The 22,074-nt window shown below is 45.8% G+C and overlaps 1 protein-coding gene across 1 annotated transcript; it reads right to left on the reverse strand.

Moving 5' to 3' along the window:
• Positions 1-440: 440 nt before the first annotated feature.
• On the reverse strand, positions 441-10,822 carry LOC148501223 (uncharacterized). Its single transcript, XM_088450790.1, has 3 exons — positions 9,793-10,822; positions 4,790-4,987; positions 441-469 (listed from the first exon to the last, which is right to left on the reverse strand). Exons 1-3 carry the CDS (start codon positions 10,820-10,822, stop codon positions 441-443), a joined length of 1,257 nt encoding a protein of 418 aa, XP_088306916.1.
• Positions 10,823-22,074: the final 11,252 nt, after the last annotated feature.

Below are 22,074 nucleotides of genomic sequence, written 5' to 3' on the forward strand. Positions count from 1 at the left end.
ACCAATTATAGCCAAACGGCTAGTGACAGTGACTGTACCCCTGGGCCTTCTTCGTATAAGCCCCCTTTAGGGGTGGTTACCCGCGCATATGGCGCAAAAGGAAGAGAACGAGAACACGACGAGGTGGCCAGAGGCAGAGGCAGAGTAAAAAGGATCAACAGACGCAAGACTTAGTAATTAACTTGTCTTCCCATATACTAACTAAGGCAGAATCCACTTTACTCAATAAAGGACTATCTTTTGTCCCGTCCAACAAGTTCAATGAATTTGAATGGAAGAAAGACATATGGAGACACAACAGAAATCTCAGATTAAAAGAATATTTTGACAATAATCCACTCCTCATCCTGTCAAATCTCCATCATCTTTTGATCCCCTTTCATCGAATATATCTATAAGAAACTACACCAGAATTTTGGACCATGAGGTTACTAAGGTGGCTAAAACATCAAAGTGGCCCCGGTCGAATCTAACAAAGGAGGAATATAGAGCATTGAAAAACTTAAGTGAACAAGACTCGCTAGTAATTCGCTCAGCTGACAAAGGAGGAGCTATTGTCCTTCAAGATAAGGACAAATATAAACGGGAACTACACAACCAACTTAGTGATACTGCAATTTATGAGCAATTGTCCACAGACCCTACGGGCAAATTCAAACAGGAAATTGATATGATATTAGTAAAAGCTTATAATGATGGTATTATTGATCATTCAACTAAACAAGCATTGATAGTGGATTTTCCCCTTGTTCCTTTGTTATATTCCTTACCGAAGATTCATAAAAATTTGGACAACCCGCCAGGCCGTCCCATAATCTCGGCTAGGTCTTCAATCTTTTCTCCAATTGCAAAGTATCTAGATTTTTATCTTCAGCCTATTGTTCAAGTACAGGAAACTTTTTTAAAAGATACAACTGATTTTCTTTTCAAATTACAGAATTTAAAAAATCTACCTGACAATTATGTGTTATGTTGCATAGATGTCATTAATTTGTATACTAAGATACCACATGATAGAGGTCTGTAGGCTGTTCGTACATTTTTGACTGATAATCCTTTATACACCTGACCAGAATTAAAAAAAATTCTGTCTTTGTTGGAGAAAACTCTGACATGTAATTTTTTCTATTTTGATGGCGGTTTTTATTTGCAGAGGCGGGGATGTGCCATGGGTTCAAACGTGGCCCCCGCCTTTGCAAATATTTATATGTTCCAGGTCGAGAAACAACTGTTTTTGACCAATTCCAGATTTGCATCCAGGATACTTTTTTTTTACCCGTTACATAGACGATATTTTCGTCTTATGGCGGGTACAACAGATGAGTTTCAAGAAGTTATGGATGAACTAAATCTGATGGATGATACAATTAAATTTACTTTTACTTGTGATTTCACAACTGTAAACTATTTAGATGTAAAGATCTACAAAACCGAAGAAGGGCTTATAACTGATTTATAGACAAAAATGTCTGATAGAAATACTCTGCTGCATGCTTCAAGTTGTCACCCACCTGCACTTAAGAAAGGTCTTCCTTTCTCGCAATTTTTGAGGATTAGACGTATTACTAGTAGGGAAGAAGATGTAGTGATTCAGATGGAGTTGATGTTTAATAAATTTCTGGCTAGAGGCTATCCAGTCAGAGATTTGGAATTGGCAAGACAAAAAGCTTTAACTATGACTAGAAATTAATGTTTATTAAAACAAAGAAAATCTTCTTCAAAAAAAATATTTCCACTTATCACACATTTTTCTAACACAAATAAAGTCGTAAATCAAACTTCCAAAAGATTCTGGCTGTTAGTGCAATCTGATAAACGCATTCCCTCGTTACAAGATACACACATACTTACCTGCTTCAAAAGAGGCAGAAATATGAAAGACTGGCTAGTGAAAAACGATGTAACTAGTAAACCTAGCCAATCATCCCATTTTATGACCAAAAAACCGGGTTCATATCGGTGTACAGGTTGCACTACATGTCGTTTTTTGGAAGTAGGTGCTTTTTTTACACATCACCACTTGGGAACAAAAATAGCTATTCATCATGTTCTATCCTGTATGAGTAGATATGTTATCTACCTTATTAAGTGCCCATGTGGATTAGCCTATGTGGGCAAAACCACATGTACGTTTAGGGAACGAGTGGGACAACACAGGTCATCCATCAGATTAGCCTTGGAAGGTAGAGAAAGTTATCAGCCGGTCGCCAAACACTTTGTGGCGGCCAAACATGGCTTATCTACCCTGAGATATAAATTAATAGATCAGGTATTACCATCGGTGAGGGGTGGTGATCGAGCAAAGAACCTTTTGAGACTGGAATCTTTGTGGCTCCTGCCGGTCTCAATGAACAATTAAATTTGTCGTGTTTTATTTAAACTGATTTTTTTGCTATCTAGACTTTTTGTTTATGCTCATATATTTGTGCCATCCATGATTATTGAATGTTGTACAATCTGGCTCATAACTATCGCCAGTCAATATCGATTGTATTGTGATATTCATGGTGACATCCATGGATACTATGTATGACAAATTTCTAGCGCTTTAGTTTTTGTTTATGTTTTTATTGTGGTTTACATGGTTACCTGTGGTGATGGGCTTCACTTTTCATTGGTAACAGCTGCCCACCTGACCTGACGTTGGACGCGTGGCATGTGATGTCACGCCGCACGCCGACGGAGAGGGAAGGATGCCCGCCCGGCGCTGTGTTCACTTGGGTGCTTAAAGTATATAAGGTAAGACCTGCTTGTTATGTTTAGCTTGACGAAAGATTTGAAATAAATCTGAAACGTTGCTTGACTTCATTGTGAGCCCGGAGTGACTCTCTTCTTCATTTAAAAATCCGTGGAGTGCTGCCGTTCAATGGATCTATATGCATTCAGCCTGCCTCTGCCTGCTGTCTTCTGGCCTGAGCACCCCGGTCGTTGTCATTGGTAACAGTGAGTGCCGGTCTCCATTACCTTTTTTTCTACATATATATATACATACATAATTTTGTAGGACAGAGAATGAGAAGAAATGTCTTGGACTGAAGGAAAATTCAGAAATTGCCTTTCAAAACTCTACCTCCATCTACCTCCAGATTTAAAGGGATTTACACGCTACACAACATTGTGGCCAATAGGTTTCATAACATAATATCTATAATATTGAAGATAAAGCTTTGTTCTGCGGTTTAGCACCGGAATAAATATTACCTGTATGAGAATGAGATGTGTGTGACAGGGGGGATGGATTACAATACGAATACACAATCCTGACTGTAGATTGAAAAAACGAATCATGAAAAACACAGCATGAGGTTCTCAGACAGAGATTTTCTATGCAGCCGCTGAAGTCATACAGCAGTGATCACCTGCATGTGGGGAGATCATAGATAATATTGTATAGTATGAAGTGTAATGGAACCGAATACAACTTGTAACTTGGAACAAAGGGGCTGAATCGAAAAAAGCCGCACACAAACAGCTTTGCAATTCTGTCCTTGCGAATATACAAATGCAGTATATGTCTGACACCCTCTGTTGCATTTGCAATCCCAGCGGTCACGATGGGGGACGGCGCCAGCCCGCTGAGTAAGCCTCAGCTAACACAGGTTGGCCGGCTGGCGAGGCCTGCAAACTGCATCTGTGGACACAGATCCTGGCCTTGCCACTCCCGGAAAATGGGACTGACACGCCCTCTTTTCCAGGAAGGCCAGCCGTCCTGCCACTGCACCTTCCCGAAAAGGCCTTTGCCTGTCAATCAGGCACAGGTGTAGCAGAGGCTGCATGCAATCACCCAGGACTCGTTCTGAACATGTGCAGAACGGGTCCTACACACACGCAGATTCCCGATAATCGGGAACCTGCATTCAGCATTGCACTAGCGTCACCGGCCGCTTTGCAAATCCAGGCATTTGTGTACAAGCATCTTACCGGGGACGGGATGTAGTCAGGATGCCGGCAGTCGAAATGCCGACCGCCTAAATCACAACAATGAAAGCCCGGCATGAGACTAAAGATAGGAGTCTAGATATCGACTCCTATCATTAGTCCCACGCCGAAATCCTGACGCCCGGCATACCGTACGTAGCTAAGCAGGGCGTTGGAAGCTGTTAGCCGCGGGGGGGAGGGTTAGTTTTAGAGACTCCCGGGAGGACGTAGGGTTAGGCACCTCGCCAGGTGGTTAGGATTAGGCTAGGGAAAGGGGGGGGGTTAGGATTAGGCACCACTGGGGGGAGGATAGGGTTAGGCACCCCCCGGGATGGTTAGGTTTACGGTGCGGGGAGGGGTGGTTAGATTTAGGCACCCCTGGGGGGACGTTAGGGTTAGACACTAGGGGGGAGGTTAGGGTTAGGCACAATTAAGGGAGGGTTAGGGGGGATCTTCATCTGCCGGCCTTCCTTCGACGGGATTTCATCTGCCGGGCTTAGGTCCAGCGGTATTACATACCGATTCCCTGGGGACACCTATCACTGCAGTGGCACATGTAGGGGTTTTCTGAGTACCCAGAAACCCACCCTGACACACCAAATATTTTCTTTCTGAGACAGAGACAGCTTTGTCTCTGCGTCTATGGCAGGCCCACCCCCCATGATTGGAGCCCCAATATGATGCGATTCTATGAGACTTGTATAATTTTGGCCCCTCGCTATAAAGCAGGGAGTTGCGGCATTAAGCCATGAGGTGGTGCTAAGATGAGGACAGCCGTTCTCCACCATGTCACTCTCACACAGTGGCAAGATGGTCTCCGTGTGCGCAGATATCCTATTAGTGGCCATCTTGATCAGGAAATGAAGTTTACCCAGAGGAGCCATTTTGTTGGAGACTGCATTGTAGCGAACTCTATTTCTAACACCCCCAATTGCTACAAGCTTCTCTATTTCACAAACATTTTCAACGGAAGCTTCTTCATAGCAACCTGTAAAAAAGGCGAGGTTAGTCACATAAAAGAACATTACTATAGCAAGCAACTTGGGATTGGCTTTCTTCTGGAAGTCTACTATAGGAAAAAAGACTTTTAGAAGAAACAAGAGTCAAAAACACAAAGACATCAAGCATTGTGTGATACTGACAGACGTCCAAGTGTGTTGAGTCAAGAGACTGTTTCGGAGGCCTACACTACTGAATAATTGGACTATATTCCAGTCTCTGTGTCTGGAGGGGCTGGGGGCTGCCCAGCTGCTCTCGGAGAGCTGGGCAATGACCCAGGGTAATGAAGACTGGGTGTGTGACACTCAATCATGCCTCCCAAAACAGCATGTGAGTCATATGGCCTCGCGGGTACGAGGCCATACCCCCTACAGCGCATGCAAGAGGCCGGAAAGTGCCCACTGGGTGTCAACAGATCAGACAAGTCATCATAAGCCCGGAGCTGACACCCTAAACCCCAGAGCTTCTTGAAGAATGAACAAAGAATATCCTATTAAGGCTAAATAATGCTGGTATGAGGTACATTCAAAAATGTACCTTATTCACTAAATACAGAGTTCGGAACATACGGTACTGCACAATTTTGCTGTATTTATCTCACTTTTGAGGCACTATTACCCATGGAAAGACATAACCCATTGGAAGAAAACTCTATCCTTAGAGCACTTTGTTATCGCATTTCTTGCGAGCAATGTTCTATTTGTGGTGCCTCATAGGCTAAATGTAATAGTCTGCAATTTCAGGGAGCCATCACAATTCTGACGAAATACTCAACCTGCTATTGCCTTTAGACAGGATGTAGTCACCATCCCAATGCACACAATGGTGACGGACAGAATCCCGATGCCGGAATCCTGATAGCAGTCAGATACCCGGCTCCGGAATCCCAACGGTTGAGATCCCGGAATCCCAACAGTTGTGTTCCCAACGGTTGCGATCCCGCCGGTGACTATTAGGGTTAGGGCTAGATTTAGGGGTTAGGCACTAGGGGGAGGGTTAGGGTTATGCTGCAGTGGGGGGCTGTCAGGGTTATGCTGCGGGAGAGGAGGGTTAGGGTTATGCTGCGGTGGGGGGCTGTCAGGGTTATGCTGCGGGAGAGGAGGGTTAGGGTTATGCTGCGGTGGGGGCTGTTATGGTTATGCTGCGGGAGAGGAGGGTTAGGGTTATGCTGTGGTGGGTGGTTGTTAGGGTTATGTTATGGTGGTGGGCTGTTAGGGTTATGCTGTGGGAGAGGAGGGTTAGGGTTATGGTGCGGTGGGGGGCTGTTAGGGTTATGTTGCGAGAGAGGAAGGTTAGGGTTATGCTGCAATGGTGGGCTGTTAGGGTTAGGCTTTGAGAGGGGTGGGTTATGGTTAGAGTAGACAATTACCTTCATCATGCGTCTTGATTTTCGCCATTGGGATTACACTGCTGGCATTTTTAGCGCTGGGATTGCATACCCAACCCCTTTAAACAGGTTGCCACTGTAAATCTAATGGCTATCTCACCAGATTTGTGCTGGCTCCTATAAATCCTGGTGTTCTCTATTTTGTGTATTTCCACAGATTTTTCTAAGATGAACATGTGTGTGCCAGGAGGCTGCCATTTGTCTATTGAGTATGTATTTATTTTTTTTCATTATTTCACATTTATTTGAATTATTTGCTAAGCCTGACTGTCACTGAGAGCTAGTATATAGCCTATTTTCCTTTGCAAATAATATAATTATTTATACTTAATTCCAGGGGTTTAATACATGTTGCTGGTGACGTACAGTTCCGCGCTGCAATCCCAATAGCGCAAAAAACAAACATTGATTTACACGTAACTTGTACTTGCGGCCTCCTATCAATTATACCTACAGTGATATGTTTTTAACCTGAGTCATAGCTCCTTTTTACACATGGTTCCTATGATGGCTCCCTGTTCCTCTAGTGACAGATTTGCGCACGCTAAAGCAAGTCACTTATGTGTTACACCTAATTTGGTAATTTGGGCTGTGAAATTGAGTCATGCTGTGATTAAAATCGGACCCATGAGAAGAAATATTCCCATCTGTGACTAACACATTGGTGTTTGGTTTGTTTATTGAAAATATCAGTATATAATATGCAGCGTCAGAGGACCATTAAAAAATAATAATAATTGCAAATATCAGAAATGAAATGGTCTGAGAAAGACGACCTAGAGCACAGTACGTCATTCTGAAGGTTTTACATCTTTATGGTCTAGATTACAGATAGAACAGTGTGACTGGCCTCAAGACTTTTTATTGTAGTTTATATTATATTTGCTGCTTTACCATTGTTTATAAATGTTGCATGTATTTTCTGTCTGTGTGCGTTTTGCACTTTAAGGTCCTGATCCTGAGTCGGACACAGACACCACAAGCAACTGTGTCTTATGCTAATGCCGCAAACCGATTTCTTTAAAACTGAGACACCCACATGCAGCTCCTTGCGTCTGTGGAAATCTGTCTAGGTGTGGGAGGTGGTGCGGTGCAGGTGTACGTCTGTTCCTTACCTTGCGTCGCACCCTCTCACCTTCAGGCCATGTGTTGAACAGACGGTCCTGGAACTTCTAAATAGAACACGGACACGATGACCTAGGGGGAAGGAGACGAGGTGAGTAACGTCCTTCCTCACGTCGACCGATGCGCCCTACCGAACCGAGGGATAAATTCAGGTTTTAAGTGAAGATCATCATTGGCACTTATGGCCTCAGATCCCGAATTTTCACCTATCGGTACTCACGCACCAGGTGAAGATCCGTCCTTGCACCGGGTTGCAAGGTTCACCGTCCGCCCAGAAGGAAGGAAGGATAGGTAGTGACAAACAAACAGGGAGAGACAGTACACAGATATTTCTCACCGTGTCCACTCTTGCTCTTCGTCCGCTCACTCGCCTACAGGTCCCTGTAAGGAGATACACAACACAGCCGTGCAGGGCCTAAACCTATGTCATGCAGCTACACATACTAAAACGACATAGCCCTCAACCTACAGTGTGTGTAGTGCGACAGATATAACAAACCTTTGCCCTGCACGGAACACCAACCACAGACTATAAGTATACAAGAGCAAAAGATGGTGCTGTCCCTTTAAATGCCTGCTTCCTACCTTTCCAGAGCTGGCCAGCTCCTCTTCCCAGTGACTGGGGAAACTCTACCTTATTGGTGGGAGCCGTACAGCTCTCCACCACTGCTCACACCTCTGATCATCTATGCGGGGCTACCTAATTGGCTCAGGGCCCTGGGCCGAACGCCCAGGGTCTTACCAGCGGCTCAGGGCTTATGGCTGCCTACTGCAGCATACTCAAGGGACTTGGGCCTACTGCCCAGAGTCCCCTCTCTATTTTGCAGCTCAGGCCTAGGGGCCTGCCTAACGGTGGGCTCTGGTAGTGGCCTGGGCCTAATGCCCAGACCACTTTATATTCTGGGTTGCTCGGGCAGTTGCCCACCTACTTTATTGACTAGTGACCTGGGCCTAGTACCCAGGCCACTCACACCTGATTAAGGGCCGATCCTTTTAACAGGGCCTAATGCCCGCTATTGTGCCTCGGGCCTTGTGCCCGACTAATTACCCACGGGCCTAGTGCCCAACAACGCTCCACGGGCCTAGCACCCGACAACCCTGGCGGTCTAGGGAGGGGGGTATATGGTGGGCCTCACAGAGGGCCTACCTGCTACGTTGGAAGAGGCTGCGGGGGGGAACTTCGTGTAGCTCTTTACTTCCCACCCCCGCAGTCCTCTCCGTTCCTCAGCCGCATTCTTCGGCCGCTGGCCCGTCCTGGCCAGCAGCGCCGCCTCTTCCTTTCTTCTTCCAGCCGGCGCCGCCTGTCTTCTCTCTTGACAGCGGCGTCTTCTGGCCTCTTCCGCGGCTGCCGCCCCTGTTGACACGCCGATCTTCTGCTCTTCGGGAGGTCTTCTCTCCTCCATCTCCGCCGCCGAACTAACTCTTCCCGCTCGGCGCCGTCTAATAAAAGACGGCGCGAGTGGGCGGGGCTATGACGCGGCGAGCGCGATTGGCTCATCGCGTCCGCCTCCTATTGGCTGCTGGCCTGTGAGCCAGGTTTGGCTCACGGCCAGCGCCAAACACCCGCCGCACGGAGCGCTGCGCCCAACGCTTGACCGGTGCTGGGAGCAGGTACTCTGTCCCAGCGCCGGCTACCCGCCGCTTCTAGGCTGCCGGACGCCAAGCTCCGCTGAGCTTGCGCCCGGAGCCAAGCGTCTCCCGGCGCCACAGTACCACCGGCACTGATGAAAGGGACAAGGCGGTCCCTTCACCAGATGCCCGCGGCGTCTGCACCGACGCTAGGGACATCACTGTCCCAGCGCCGGCAACGGATGGGTTTCCTTCAGAGGACACATCCCCTCTGCCTCCCCCTGCAACTCTGCTGATGCTGGGATCAAACACTTGATCCCAGCACAGCCTTCCACATTTCCCCCCCTTTTTCCTTTGTAGTCCCTACAAAGTCTTCTTCCATCTCCATCGTCCACGGGTCAAGGTATTCTATGGTCCCTCCAGCGAGGATCTGTTCAAGGTCCCAGCCGGGACTGACTATGACCCCACATTCCTTCTCCACTGGCTCCGGGCTCTCCATCTTCATACCTCCTGACTTCAGTCTGCGGATCCTCTGTGGGAGTGGCAACTCGGAAGTGCCACTCACGATGGGCCACCATGGGGAATTTCCTTCTAAGGGTGCCGCAGCCACCCACTCTTCTTCCAACTTGTCTGGGGAATCTTCACTGCATTCAGGGTGTGGCACTAACCACCACCCAATAGTCGCTTCCTCCGGGGCATCCTCTTCTTCCCGAGTCTCTGCCGACATTTTCCATGAATCTGGACTCTTCTCCACAGACTCCTGCAGCAGGCGACAGTTTCCTTCTTCAGCGTACTCCATCTCTTCCGCTGACATCTCGGGTATCCAGGTCGCGGAGCCTTCCAGCATGGGGAGATCCTGGACTTCTTTGCTGCTCGGTCGTCGCGCTCTTCCTTATAGCACGGCATCTTCACCTCCCAGTCATCCACATCCGTCCTCTGCGGGCAAGGATTCTTCTTCACTGGGGCCTCTTCGGGGCATAACAGTGCCACTGCATCTTCCCAGGGACACTCATGGACCAAGTGTCCCTGCCATCGACACTTCCAGCACGGGGGTGCTGCTGCCACCTTCATCACAAAGGGGCCTCTACCCTTCGGCTCCTGCTCAGGAAAAATGGGCACCTGCGAATGTACTTCCAGCGGGCTCTTCTGCTCCACTTCCCTGGCTTCTTCCATCCACTTCTGGGCTCGACCATCCAACATCATCCGGTCTTCGTCCCACGAACAATCTTGAAGCTCATGTCCCTTCTCCTTACAGAGCTCACACACTGACTCCTTAGTCATCTTGTGCCGGAGTTCTTGGTGTTGCTCCACCTGCCACAACACAGAAGATATTTCTGCTTTCTTCAGTGTTTCCGTCCAGGGACAATCCGGGAGCTCATGTTCTGGATCTCCACATCCTTCACACCAAAATTCCTCGTCCTCCTGGTGCCACTCTTCATCACGTGGACAGCTATTATGCTCATGCCCGCAGAGCATACACCAGAGTCTCCTCTTCACCGGGTTCTTCTGACCACATCTTTGAACCGCTTGAATCTGTGTGTTCTCCAATGGGGACATTTCTTCCTCTTCTGTCGCCCTAAACTCATGCCAGGGACATTCGCTGGTATAATGTCCCTGCCGCTGACACATCTTGCAGGGGGTCACAGCGGATTTCTTGCGCCCCTTCTCCTGGTGTTCTACCTTGCCGCGCTGTACTGACCGCTGCACCATCTTCATGATGTCTTCTCCCGACACCGTAATCCAGTCACTCTTGTCCTCAAACATCTGGGGATGGTTCCACTCCGGAGCTGTCCGTAGGGGGGTCCTCTTGCCAGTGGTCCACATCGTGTCCGTGATCCTGCCGACTACGCCAAATGTGGGAGGTCGTGCGGTGCAGTGCCTGCTGCCGTGCAGGTGTACGTCTGTTCCTTACCTTGCGTCACACCCTCTCACCTTCAGGCCGTGTGTTGAACAGACGGTCCTGGAACCTCCAAATAGAACACGGACACGATGACCTAGGGGGAAGGAGACGAGGTGAGTAACGTCCTTCCTCACATCGACCGACGCGCCCTACCGAACCGGGGGATAAATTCAGGTTTTAAGTGAAGATCATCATTGGCACTTATGGCCTCAGATCCCGAATTTTCACCTATCGGTACTCACGCACCAGGTGAAGATCCATCCTTGCACCGGGTTGCAAGGTTCACCGTCCGCCCAGAAGGAAGGAAGGATAGGTAGTGACAAACAAACAGGGAGAGACAGTATACACAGATATTTCTTACCGTGTCCACTTGTGCTCTTCGTCCGCTCACTCACCTACAGGTCCCTGTAAGGAGATACACAACACAACCGTGCAGGGCCTAAACCTATGTCACGCAACTACACATACTAAAACGACATAGCCCTCAACCTACAGTGTGTATAGTGCGACAGATATAACAATAACTAAACCTTTGCCCTGCACGGAACACCAAACGCAGACTATAAGTATACAAGAGCAAAACACGGTGCTGTCCCTTTAAATGCCTGCTTCCTACCTTTCCAGAGCTGGCCAGCTCCTCTTCCCAGTGACTGGGGAAACTCTAACTTATTGGTGGGAGCCGTACAGCTCTCCACCACTGCTCACACCTCTGATCATCTATGCGGGGCTACCTAATGGGCTCAGGGCCCTGGGCCTAACGCCCAGGGTCTTACCAGCGGCTCAGGGCTTATGCCTGCCTACTGCAGGGTACTCAAGGGACTTGGGCCTACTGCCCAGAGTCCCGTCTCTATTTTGCAGCTCTATTTACGGCTTTTCTAATACATTTACTATTGATTTCCGGCTTTTCTAATACATTTACTTTGGATTTCCGGCTTTTTCAATACATGTAATAAGATTTCCGGCTTTTCTAATACACTTACTAGGATTTCCGGCTTTTCTCATACATTTACTATGGATTTCCGGCTTTTCTCATACATTTACTATGATTTCCGGCTTTTTCAATACATTTACTATAGATTTCTGGCTTTTCTCATACATTTACTATGATTTCCGGCTTTTTCAATACATGTAATATGATTTCCGGCTTTTCTCATACATTTACTATGGATTTCCGGCTTTTCTCATACATTTACTATGATTTCCGGCTTTTTCAATACATGTAATATGATTTCCGGCTTTTCGAATACATTTACTATGATTTCCGGCTTTTCTCATACACTTACTATGATTTCCGGCTTTTTTTTAATACACTTTACATTGTTTCCGACTTTTTCAATGCAGTTACTATGTTTCCGGCTTTTACCCACACCCCTTCAAAGTGCTGTCAACACACATAAAGTAAGTTATCCAGCTCTTTTATTTATAAGATAACATGTTCTTTAAAAAAAAAATCCAATTTTTGCATTGCCGTTTCCTAAATAAAACCTGTAAATACACATTTACTGATCTGGAGGGTTTCCCTGATGCTCTGTAATAAATTCTGCTATTTTTAGATTGAAATGTCAACTTAGTTATCACCAACTTGGGAGGTGCAAACTAAAACCATTACCCACCTGCAAATTTGTATTATTATAGCTGATTTTGTAATTGAATCACAGCTCAATGCAGCCGCCGGTATTGTTATGAGAAAAGTATTGCATGGGGAACTTGGCCCCATTGACTGACCTAGAAGATCCTTTATGAGCTCTTTTGGGTCCAGTATGAGTAGCGAATCCTCTATTACAATGGTACCAGAAGCCAGCCCTATTTCCCGGTGCCTAAACCTACCCCCCCCCCCCTCCCTAGTGCCTAAACCTAACCTTCCCTTCCTCGCTCCCTAAACCTAACCCTCCCCCCAGTGCTTAACCTTAACCCTCCCCCCTAGTGCCTAACCCTCCCCCCTAATGCCTTACCCTAAGCCCGCACCATAACCATCCCCCTAATGCCCTATGCTTACCTTCAGGATGCCGGTGGTCAGGATTTCGGCACTGGTATTTCACCCGTTGGTATACCGCACGCCAGGTTGCTCACTACATCCCTTATTTTCCAGTCCCAGTATACTTTGTAAATATTGTACTTGCAAATTCTGTAGACTGTTGCTCAGTGCTGGGGAGAGAGATCAAAAAGGTGATAGGGAGAAATTCTGGCCTGCTCCTGGGATCCTGTGTCCCAATGGAACTCTGTGTATTCTGGTGTAGAAGCCAAGGGGACTGCTGACACAACAGTGGCTATGCCACTATACCCAGTGCCACTTAATGTCATTAGTTTTGTCCTGTAATTTTAATTATTGAAAGTCACCACTCACCTTGGAGTTCCAAGACCTGTATAAAACCCTCCACACAACAGTGTGATATATTTATAATATGCATTTGGGGCTGTGGTACTTCCCATATAACCTTATTTTACCCATGCTTTCAGCTCTGATTTTACTATAGTCTGCAGAGAGATATATTTGGAAAGAACCAGTTAAAGAAATCTTACTTTGCAAAAATCTAGAAATGTGTTTAATTACCAATAGGTCTTACTCCATTATAACCACTAGAGGGCAGTGTTTCATCATGATCTTCAGAGTTACTTTGTCGTGTAGGTCTTTTACTGTATACTTAAAAATGTATTATATTAAAAGATGAGGGTTTAACTGGACATTTTTTTTAAAGAATATCTTAATTTCCTTCTCTATTTCACAGTATATACAAATCTGGCATATATTTTGTGTAGTATTCAACTACTTGTTATTATTAGTATTAATCTGGAATAGTTTATACATTTGATACATTGGCTTCAGTTGTGCAATAAACTCTGTGATGCACAAATGTTTTTTGGGCTATAGCAGCCATTAACCATTGGCTTTGAAAATAATGCATTTACTAGCATTAGTAAAAGCATGTACTGTAAATGTGTACTGATCGAAGAAAAATGGGTGTTACCTACGGAACCGGTATGATTTACCGCCGGACCCATGCCGGCGGTTGGAAACCCGACAGCGGCATCCCGGCAGAGGAGGAAATCCTGATCGTCCCCAGGTAAGTATATACTAACCTATTTCTACCCCCTAACCCTCCCTTAGGGGTGCATAACCCTAACCTTCCCCCCCCCAGTGCCTAACCCTAATCCCCCCTCTAAGTGCCTAAACCTAACCCCCCCTTCCCTGCCACCTGAACCTAAGTCCTCCGGGGGCTGCCTAACCCTAAATCCCCCCCAGGGTGCGTAACGCTAACCCACCCTTCCCCTAGCCTAAACCTAACCTCCCCTGCCTAACCCTTTATCCCCACCGAGAACCCTAAACCAAACCCTCCCCCACCCGCGGCTATCCGCACTCGGCCCCCAGCGTCCCTTCGATCAGGATGGCGGGCGTCGGTCTTCCGGCGTATGTCTACTGACAGTTGTCGGTATATCAACCTCTGTCTGTAGACCCTTGCCGGGATATGACAGTCGGAAAGCCGGATATATTTTGGTCACCATTTTTAAGGAGATTTATTTTGTGCCCTAGCGATCATCAATGGCAGTCTGTAGCTAGATGTTTAGGGTGGCGACCAAAATATTTCCTGTCAGAAAATGTCTCATATCAAGATGGCCGCCGGAGCACTTCCGGTCACGGCAAATAGAACTACACTAACATGGCCACCGTAATCATCAAGTCACAGACAGACACTAAGGACCGATAGGGAATAGAAGAAATCCTTTCAAAAATGGCGTCCAAGGCACTTCCTGTAGAATAAATCCCACACCAAGATGGCCGCCGGAGTACTTCCAGTCATGGGAAAAAAAGAAACGAGCTTCCAGCTATTTTGTTATGTACATGTGTGCTTAGTATTATTAGATCTACATACACTTATTGGTTGTCACATTAGGCACGTACAGAATTACGCAAACTAGCGCAGGCACTGTAACTATATATATTATCATTGTCTGTAGGAGATCTGGGATTATCTCCATAGTGCCAGCATCTACCATTATCCTATACCAACCAACAAGCGCAGGTTTTGCATCAACGTCATACAGTTATCGTCTGGTTGTCCAGCATGTTTGCAAGATGATAGATGTCTAAACGACCAGCGGGCACGCGCATCGCTGGTCGATTTAAACACTTTTTCAAACGATTTGCAAACGATTTATGGACGATTGAACGATAACGATATCATTATCGTTCAATCGCTCATTAAATCGTCTAGTGGATAGGCCCCTTAAGTTTGAATGGCAAATGTGAAGCCCCTTTCTAGCCATGCAATAAATAATTGTAATAAAAACACGCAAATGTGTGGTGCAGTAGAAGACACAAGTGTACCCCAAATACTGCACAGATTTGGGGTGCTGTGGTATTATAAATCTATGGAGGTGACAAAAAGAACATCATGCCCATGTACAAACATTTTGGTTATGTCCTGGTGTAATTGCGCCGGCATGCATGTCCACAGCCTGAGACTGCAGTCATATTGAATTAATAACTGTAATGTCCCACATGGATAAATGTAACCACATACACACCAATGAAAACAAATCTCTTATTTCCTGTTATTTCAAAGTATCAGTGCTGACAGCACTATTGTAAAAATGCCTTCAGCGTCCTAATATAACAATGCCCCTGTGATGGTTCTTTCAGCAACAAGAGCCATAACATGACATAACAGACTGTTCTCATTCATCTATGCGTTGTGCTACACATTTGTGCCGTGAGGCTCTCTCATTTCCCTGTGTTTATTTGGAAGGATCTACCATGTTTTATTATAAACACTTCTAAGCTAAATTATAACATCACCCTGCTGAACACTGCCCCTGGTGGTCAATACAATATGCTGTTTTACAGCTTCTATTGGAAATGGTGACTTTTTTAGCCTTAGAACAAAGGCACACTGACACATGGGGTTCCAGTACAATGGCACACTGACACATGGGGTTCCAGTACAATGGCACACTGACACATGGGGATCCAGTACAATGGCACACTGACACATGGGGTTCCAGTACAATGGCACACTGCCACAGGGGGTTCCAATACAATGGCACACTGACACATGGGGTTCCAGTACAATGGCACACTGATCAGTGGGGTTCCAGTACAATGGCACACTGACACATGGGGTTCCAATACAATGGCACACTGACACATGGGGTTCCAGTACAATGGCACACTGACACATGAGGTTCCAGTACAATGGCACACTGATAAGTGGGCTTCAAGAAAAATGGCACACTGACACATGGGGTTCCAGTACAATGGCACACTGACACATGGGGTTCCAGTACAATGGCACACTGACACATGGGGTTCCAGTACAATGGCACACTGATCAGTGGGGTTCAAGAACAAAGGCACACTGACACATAAAGTCCCAGTACAATGACACATTGATAAGTGGGGTTCAAGAACAACGGCACACTGACACATGGGGTTCCAGTACAATGACACATTGATAAGTGGGGTTCAAGAAAATGGCTCACTGACACATGGGAACAATGGCACACTGACATGTGGGGTTCCATAGCAAAAGTGCACTGACACCTGGGGTTCCAGAACAATGTTACACGGACAAGTGGGGTTCAAGAACAATGGCACACTGTCACGTGGGTACCAGAACAATGTTACATGGACAAGTGGTGTTCAAGAACGATGGTGCACTGAAATGTGGGGTTCCAGAATGATAACATACTGACAAGTGGGGTACCAGTACAATGGCACACTGAGAAATGGGGTTCAAGAACAATGGTACACTGACTCATGGGGTTCCAGTACAATGGCACAGTGATATGTGAGGTTCCAGAACACTAGCTTACTGATACTTGGGGTACCAGAACAATGGCACACTTACATGTGGGGTTCCAGAACACTGGCACATTGACACCCGGGGTTCCAGAACAATGACACACTGACACGTGGGTACCATAATAATGACAGATTGGTACCAGAACAATGGCACACTGACACATGGGTACCAGAACAATGACACACTGACACGTGGGTACCAGAACAATGGCACACTGACACGTGGGTACCAGAACAATGACACACTGACACGTGGGTACCAGAATAATGACAGATTGGTACCAGAACAATGATACACTGACACATGGGTACCAGAACAATGGCACACTGTCACGTGGGTACCAGAACAATGGCACACTGACACGTGGGTACCAGAACAATGGCACACTGACACGTGGGTACCAGAACAATGGCACACTGACATGTGGTACCAGAGCAATGATACACTGACATGTGGGTACAAGAACAATGACACACTGACACGTGGGTACCAGAACAATGACACACTGACATGTGGGGTACCAGAACAGTGGCACACTGACACATGGGTACCAGAACAATGACACACTGACACGTGGGTACCAGAACAATGACACACTGACACGTGGGTACCAGAACAATGACACACTGACACGTGGGTAACAGAACAATGACTCACTGACACGTGGGTACCAGAACAATGACACACTGACACGTGGGTACCAGAACAATGGCACACTGACACGTGGGTACCAGAACAATGGCACACTGACACGTGGGTACCAGAACAATGGCACACTGACACGTGGGTACCAGAACAATGGCACACTGACACGTGGGTACCAGAACAATGGCACACTGTCAGGTGGGTACCAGAACAATGGCACACTGACACGTGGGTACCAGAACAATGGCACACTGACACGTGGGTACCAGAACAATGGCACACTGACACGTGGGTACCAGAACAATGGCACACTGACATGTGGTACCAGAGCAATGATACACTGACATGTGGGTACAAGAACAATGACACACTGACACGTGGGTACCAGAACAATGACACACTGACATGTGGGGTACCAGAACAGTGGCACACTGACACATGGGTACCAGAACAATGACACACTGACACGTGGGTACCAGAACAATGACACACTGACACGTGGGTAACAGAACAATGACTCACTGACACGTGGGTACCAGAACAATGACACACTGACACGTGGGTACCAGAACAATGGCACACTGACACGTGGGTACCAGAACAATGGCACACTGACACGTGGGTACCAGAACAATGGCACACTGACACGTGGGTACCAGAACAATGGCACACTGTCAGGTGGGTACCAGAACAATGGCACACTGACACGTGGGTACCAGAACAATGGCACACTGACACGTGGGTAACAGAACAATGACTCACTGACACGTGGGTACCAGAACAATGACACACTGACACGTGGGTACCAGAACAATGGCACACTGACATGTGGGTACCAGAACAATGGCACACTGACACGTGGGTACCAGAACAATGGCACACTGACATGTGGGTACCAGAACAATGGCACACTGACACGTGGGTACCAGAACAATGGCACACTGACACGTGGGTACCAGAACAATGGCACACTGTCAGGTGGGTACCAGAACAATGGCACACTGACATGTGGGTACCAGAACAATGGCACACTGACACGTGGGGTTCCACAACATACACTTTGAATCAAGAACAATGAAAGAGAAGGGGCTAACGAGTGTAACTAATTTAAGCATTACGATTATTAGCAGTTTCGGTGGTTTCTCGTTGCATTCTGAGCGCAATATATCGTTTAAATAATTATATCTTTTGTTTTTCCATTTATAATCGTAATAAAAACAGCAGTAAGTGAATGCTAACATTATGTTTTATTGATTAAGTGTTTTTATTAGGATAGAAAGCATGAAGTGTTTTGTAGTACATGCGGTTTATTTGTCTGACACGATCTTGGCTCCCAGACAGGTGCAGATAGTAATCTATGTTTATACAAATAATTAATTTCTTACTCTAATATAACTATATTCTTGGCTCCGATTTTAATATTTCATTTTTATTGGAGCTAATAAAGGAATTCTAGTAATCCTTTGGTTACATACGTTTGTTTTTCCCCCCTACTTATCCTGCAGAAAATACATGTACTGTATGTATCTCTGGAGATGCTGACTCAGTATATATAAATACAGTATATATACACCACGAAACAAATACATTACAATGAATGACGTATTCTGTAATGGCTTCAACCACCGGCGCCCGCCAATCTGTTAGGAAGTCTAAGTGCCGATCCTGTGAGTTTAGTCACGTATGATCATGTAACGAAAACCAAAATTATTAAATGCAATCTGTCATCAAAACATTGTTATTGTATCATGTAACCTGGAAACGTATCAGTTATGCCCTATGCAAAGTGCAATATTTCATTTTTTAAACATTTTAGCTGACCTGAAACCCCCCCCTAAGCTTTATGAGGAGTTTTACAGTCACCATTTATGGCTCCTCTGTGGGTGTAAAAACAAAAACAGACAAATCTCAGGTGCATAACTCCAAATTATTAATAATATATAAATGCAATACAATTTTGCAATCAATAGAGGTTTTTAGCATAATCTTGGCCAAGGTTATGGGCCTACCCACCATATCCAGGTAACCTCTGTAGGGTAGGTCCCTAACATACTACGATTCAAATCCAGAGTGCAGGACACCCCAAACTAGCCCAGCTAAGCTGCCCCAGGGCACCGCCATAGTAAGAAAAGTGCAGTGTGAAAGATAGTTAGGAGCAGCTACTGCTGCATATAAAGAATGGAAAAAAAAAGTGAGGTACATATATAATAAACAAACAGTGAAGGGTTAAAATGTGTCATAAAAGAAAAATGTGTTATAATGTGTCATTTCCAGTCTCTATAAATGCTAAGAACAGTTTGTGAAAGGGAGGAGACGGATAACAAGGGTTGCCAGTCACAGCTCAGTCTCTAGGTGCTTCCCAGAGAAAACACAAACCCATTCTGATGTAATGTGCGGCTGTTTGCACTTGAGATACAGGCCCCGCCCACTTGTGTCACATGACTATAAAATGAGTTGGAGATAAAGACAACAACTGACTAAAAATATTCCGAATAAAATGAAAAAATAATGCAATGGAGAGTATCACTGCGTGACTTGAGGAAGACATGGACCCTCTGTAGAGAACTAATGCCAGCTAAACCACTTCATAATCGGACAGGTTGCTGAATATGGAATATGGACAATTCAAAGTCTCCATCAGAAAACTATAGATCATTTTGGTCTTAATCAAGGTGAGATGTGGAGCTATGTCTTGTTCCCAGAACTGTGCAATAGCTGTCCTAGTAGCAATGAGAACATGGCTTATAAAATATATATGGTACACTGGAATATTATTATTATTATCAGTTATTTATATAGCGCACACATATTCCGCAGCGCTTTACAGAGAATATTTGGCCATTCACATCAGTCCCTGCCCCAGTGGAGCTTACAATCTATGGCCCTGATTCACTCAACATCACTGTCACTCAACATCACTCAACATCGACAGCTTGCCCCCTTTGTTGCGAGACCCGGAGCGACGGAGTGCCCGTTGCTATCCGGGTGTCGCGCATACGCACGACGGAGCCGGCTCCGTCATGCGCATGCGCTCTGGGTCACCAGCGCTTGCGACCGGGTCTGAATCAGGCCCTATGTTCCCTATCACACGCGCACACACATACACATTAGGGTTAATTTGTGTTGGGAGCCAATTAACCTACCAGTATATTTTTGGAGTGTGTGAGGAAACCAGAGTACCCGGAGGAAACCCACGCAAGCACAGGAAGAAAATACAAACTCCCGTGGTGGGAATCGAACCCATGACCTCAGTGCTGTGAGGCAGTAATGCTAACCATTACACCGTCTGTGCTGCCCAGGGAAGATATGCAGGAGTACAGTGGAGGGCGACAGAGACAACTGTAAGGCAGTAACCTGTAAAATCAAATCTTCGACCTCAGACCAAAGGAGATGTATGACAGGGTACTTCCAGAAAACATAGAAAATCTCTCTTACTTAACCACATGAACGCCAACACAATCTACTCTAGATTGGGAGGGCCATATTTTATGCGTTCTGTCAGGAGTCAGATAAAGACGATAGAATAACTTCATATACATTTCAGTATGTGAGATGCATTTAGACATTTTGAAGATGGAAAAAAAAGTTGGAACCATACATGAGGTTGTAAACATATGCCTAAATCTTGTTCCCATTTCAAAGTGGCTTGGGTCTTATCAGGTTGTCCTGAGGCCAATAGATGGGAGTACCAGAAAGATATTCCTCCTTTGCGGGAATTGGAGATTATACTGGATGGAACATGGGAAGGGACAAAACCACTCAAACCTACCAAGGGAGGGAAGGATTGGATCCAATGTCTGATTTTAAGAAATTTGTAAAAGTCTCTGGAGGGAAGACAGAAGAGAGATTGTAACCGGGAGAATGACAGAAGAGTATTGTTAAGAAATTAATCACGGAGAGTTTGAATACTATTAGCGTACCAGAAGAACAGGTCCAGGTTTGGTACTAAATATGACAGGCCTTGAATAGAAAGATTAGCAGATGATAGATTAAACTGAAAAACAACAGACAAGCTGTCCCTGATGCCCTGGATATAGGTTTATGGAAAATTCTGGAGCTAGACGGGATCCATAGCAAATCAACAAAGGGAAATTTGCCCAGCATGTCACCCTCCAACTTGACCCAAGGTTTAGGGCAGGGGACCGTAGTCCAATCACTAATTTGATCAAATAAGCACACTGAATGATAAAGTTCTAGATTAGGATCAGCTAAGCCCCCCACCGATCTAGACATCATAAGATATTTTTTATCAAGTCTTGCTCTCTTGTTGTTCCATATATATTTATTCAAAACTGCATGAAATCTATTTAGCCATGAGGAGGGGAGGGTCCTAGGGATAGATCTAAATAGACACAGAAGTTTGGGAAGGAGTGTCATTTTGACGGCCGCCATTCTGCCCATCCAGAAAACCTTGTGGTTCATCCAATCCTTCTTGAAGGCAATAAACTGTTTTAACAGGGGGTCATAATTATATTCCAAGAGAGTTTCCTATAATTAAACTGTGTCTTAAGAGAAAGCAGAAGGGTGGGACATTAAATGACAGGACTTCCATTTTTGTTGTGTTCAATTGATAATATGAGGCCGCAGAATAATCATAAAGTAAGTTTTGTAAATTTGGAAGAGATGTTTCCGGACGGTTAACAAACAGAAGGACATTGGGCCTGATTCAGAGGCGCTCGAAAAAGCGAGCGCTACCTCTGAATCAGGGCTCCCATTTTTTTTTCATTACC

Source organism: Taudactylus pleione, unplaced genomic scaffold (genome assembly GCF_031769625.1).
Source record: "Taudactylus pleione unplaced genomic scaffold, aTauple2 ptg000524l, whole genome shotgun sequence".
Taxonomy (NCBI): domain Eukaryota; kingdom Metazoa; phylum Chordata; class Amphibia; order Anura; family Myobatrachidae; genus Taudactylus; species Taudactylus pleione.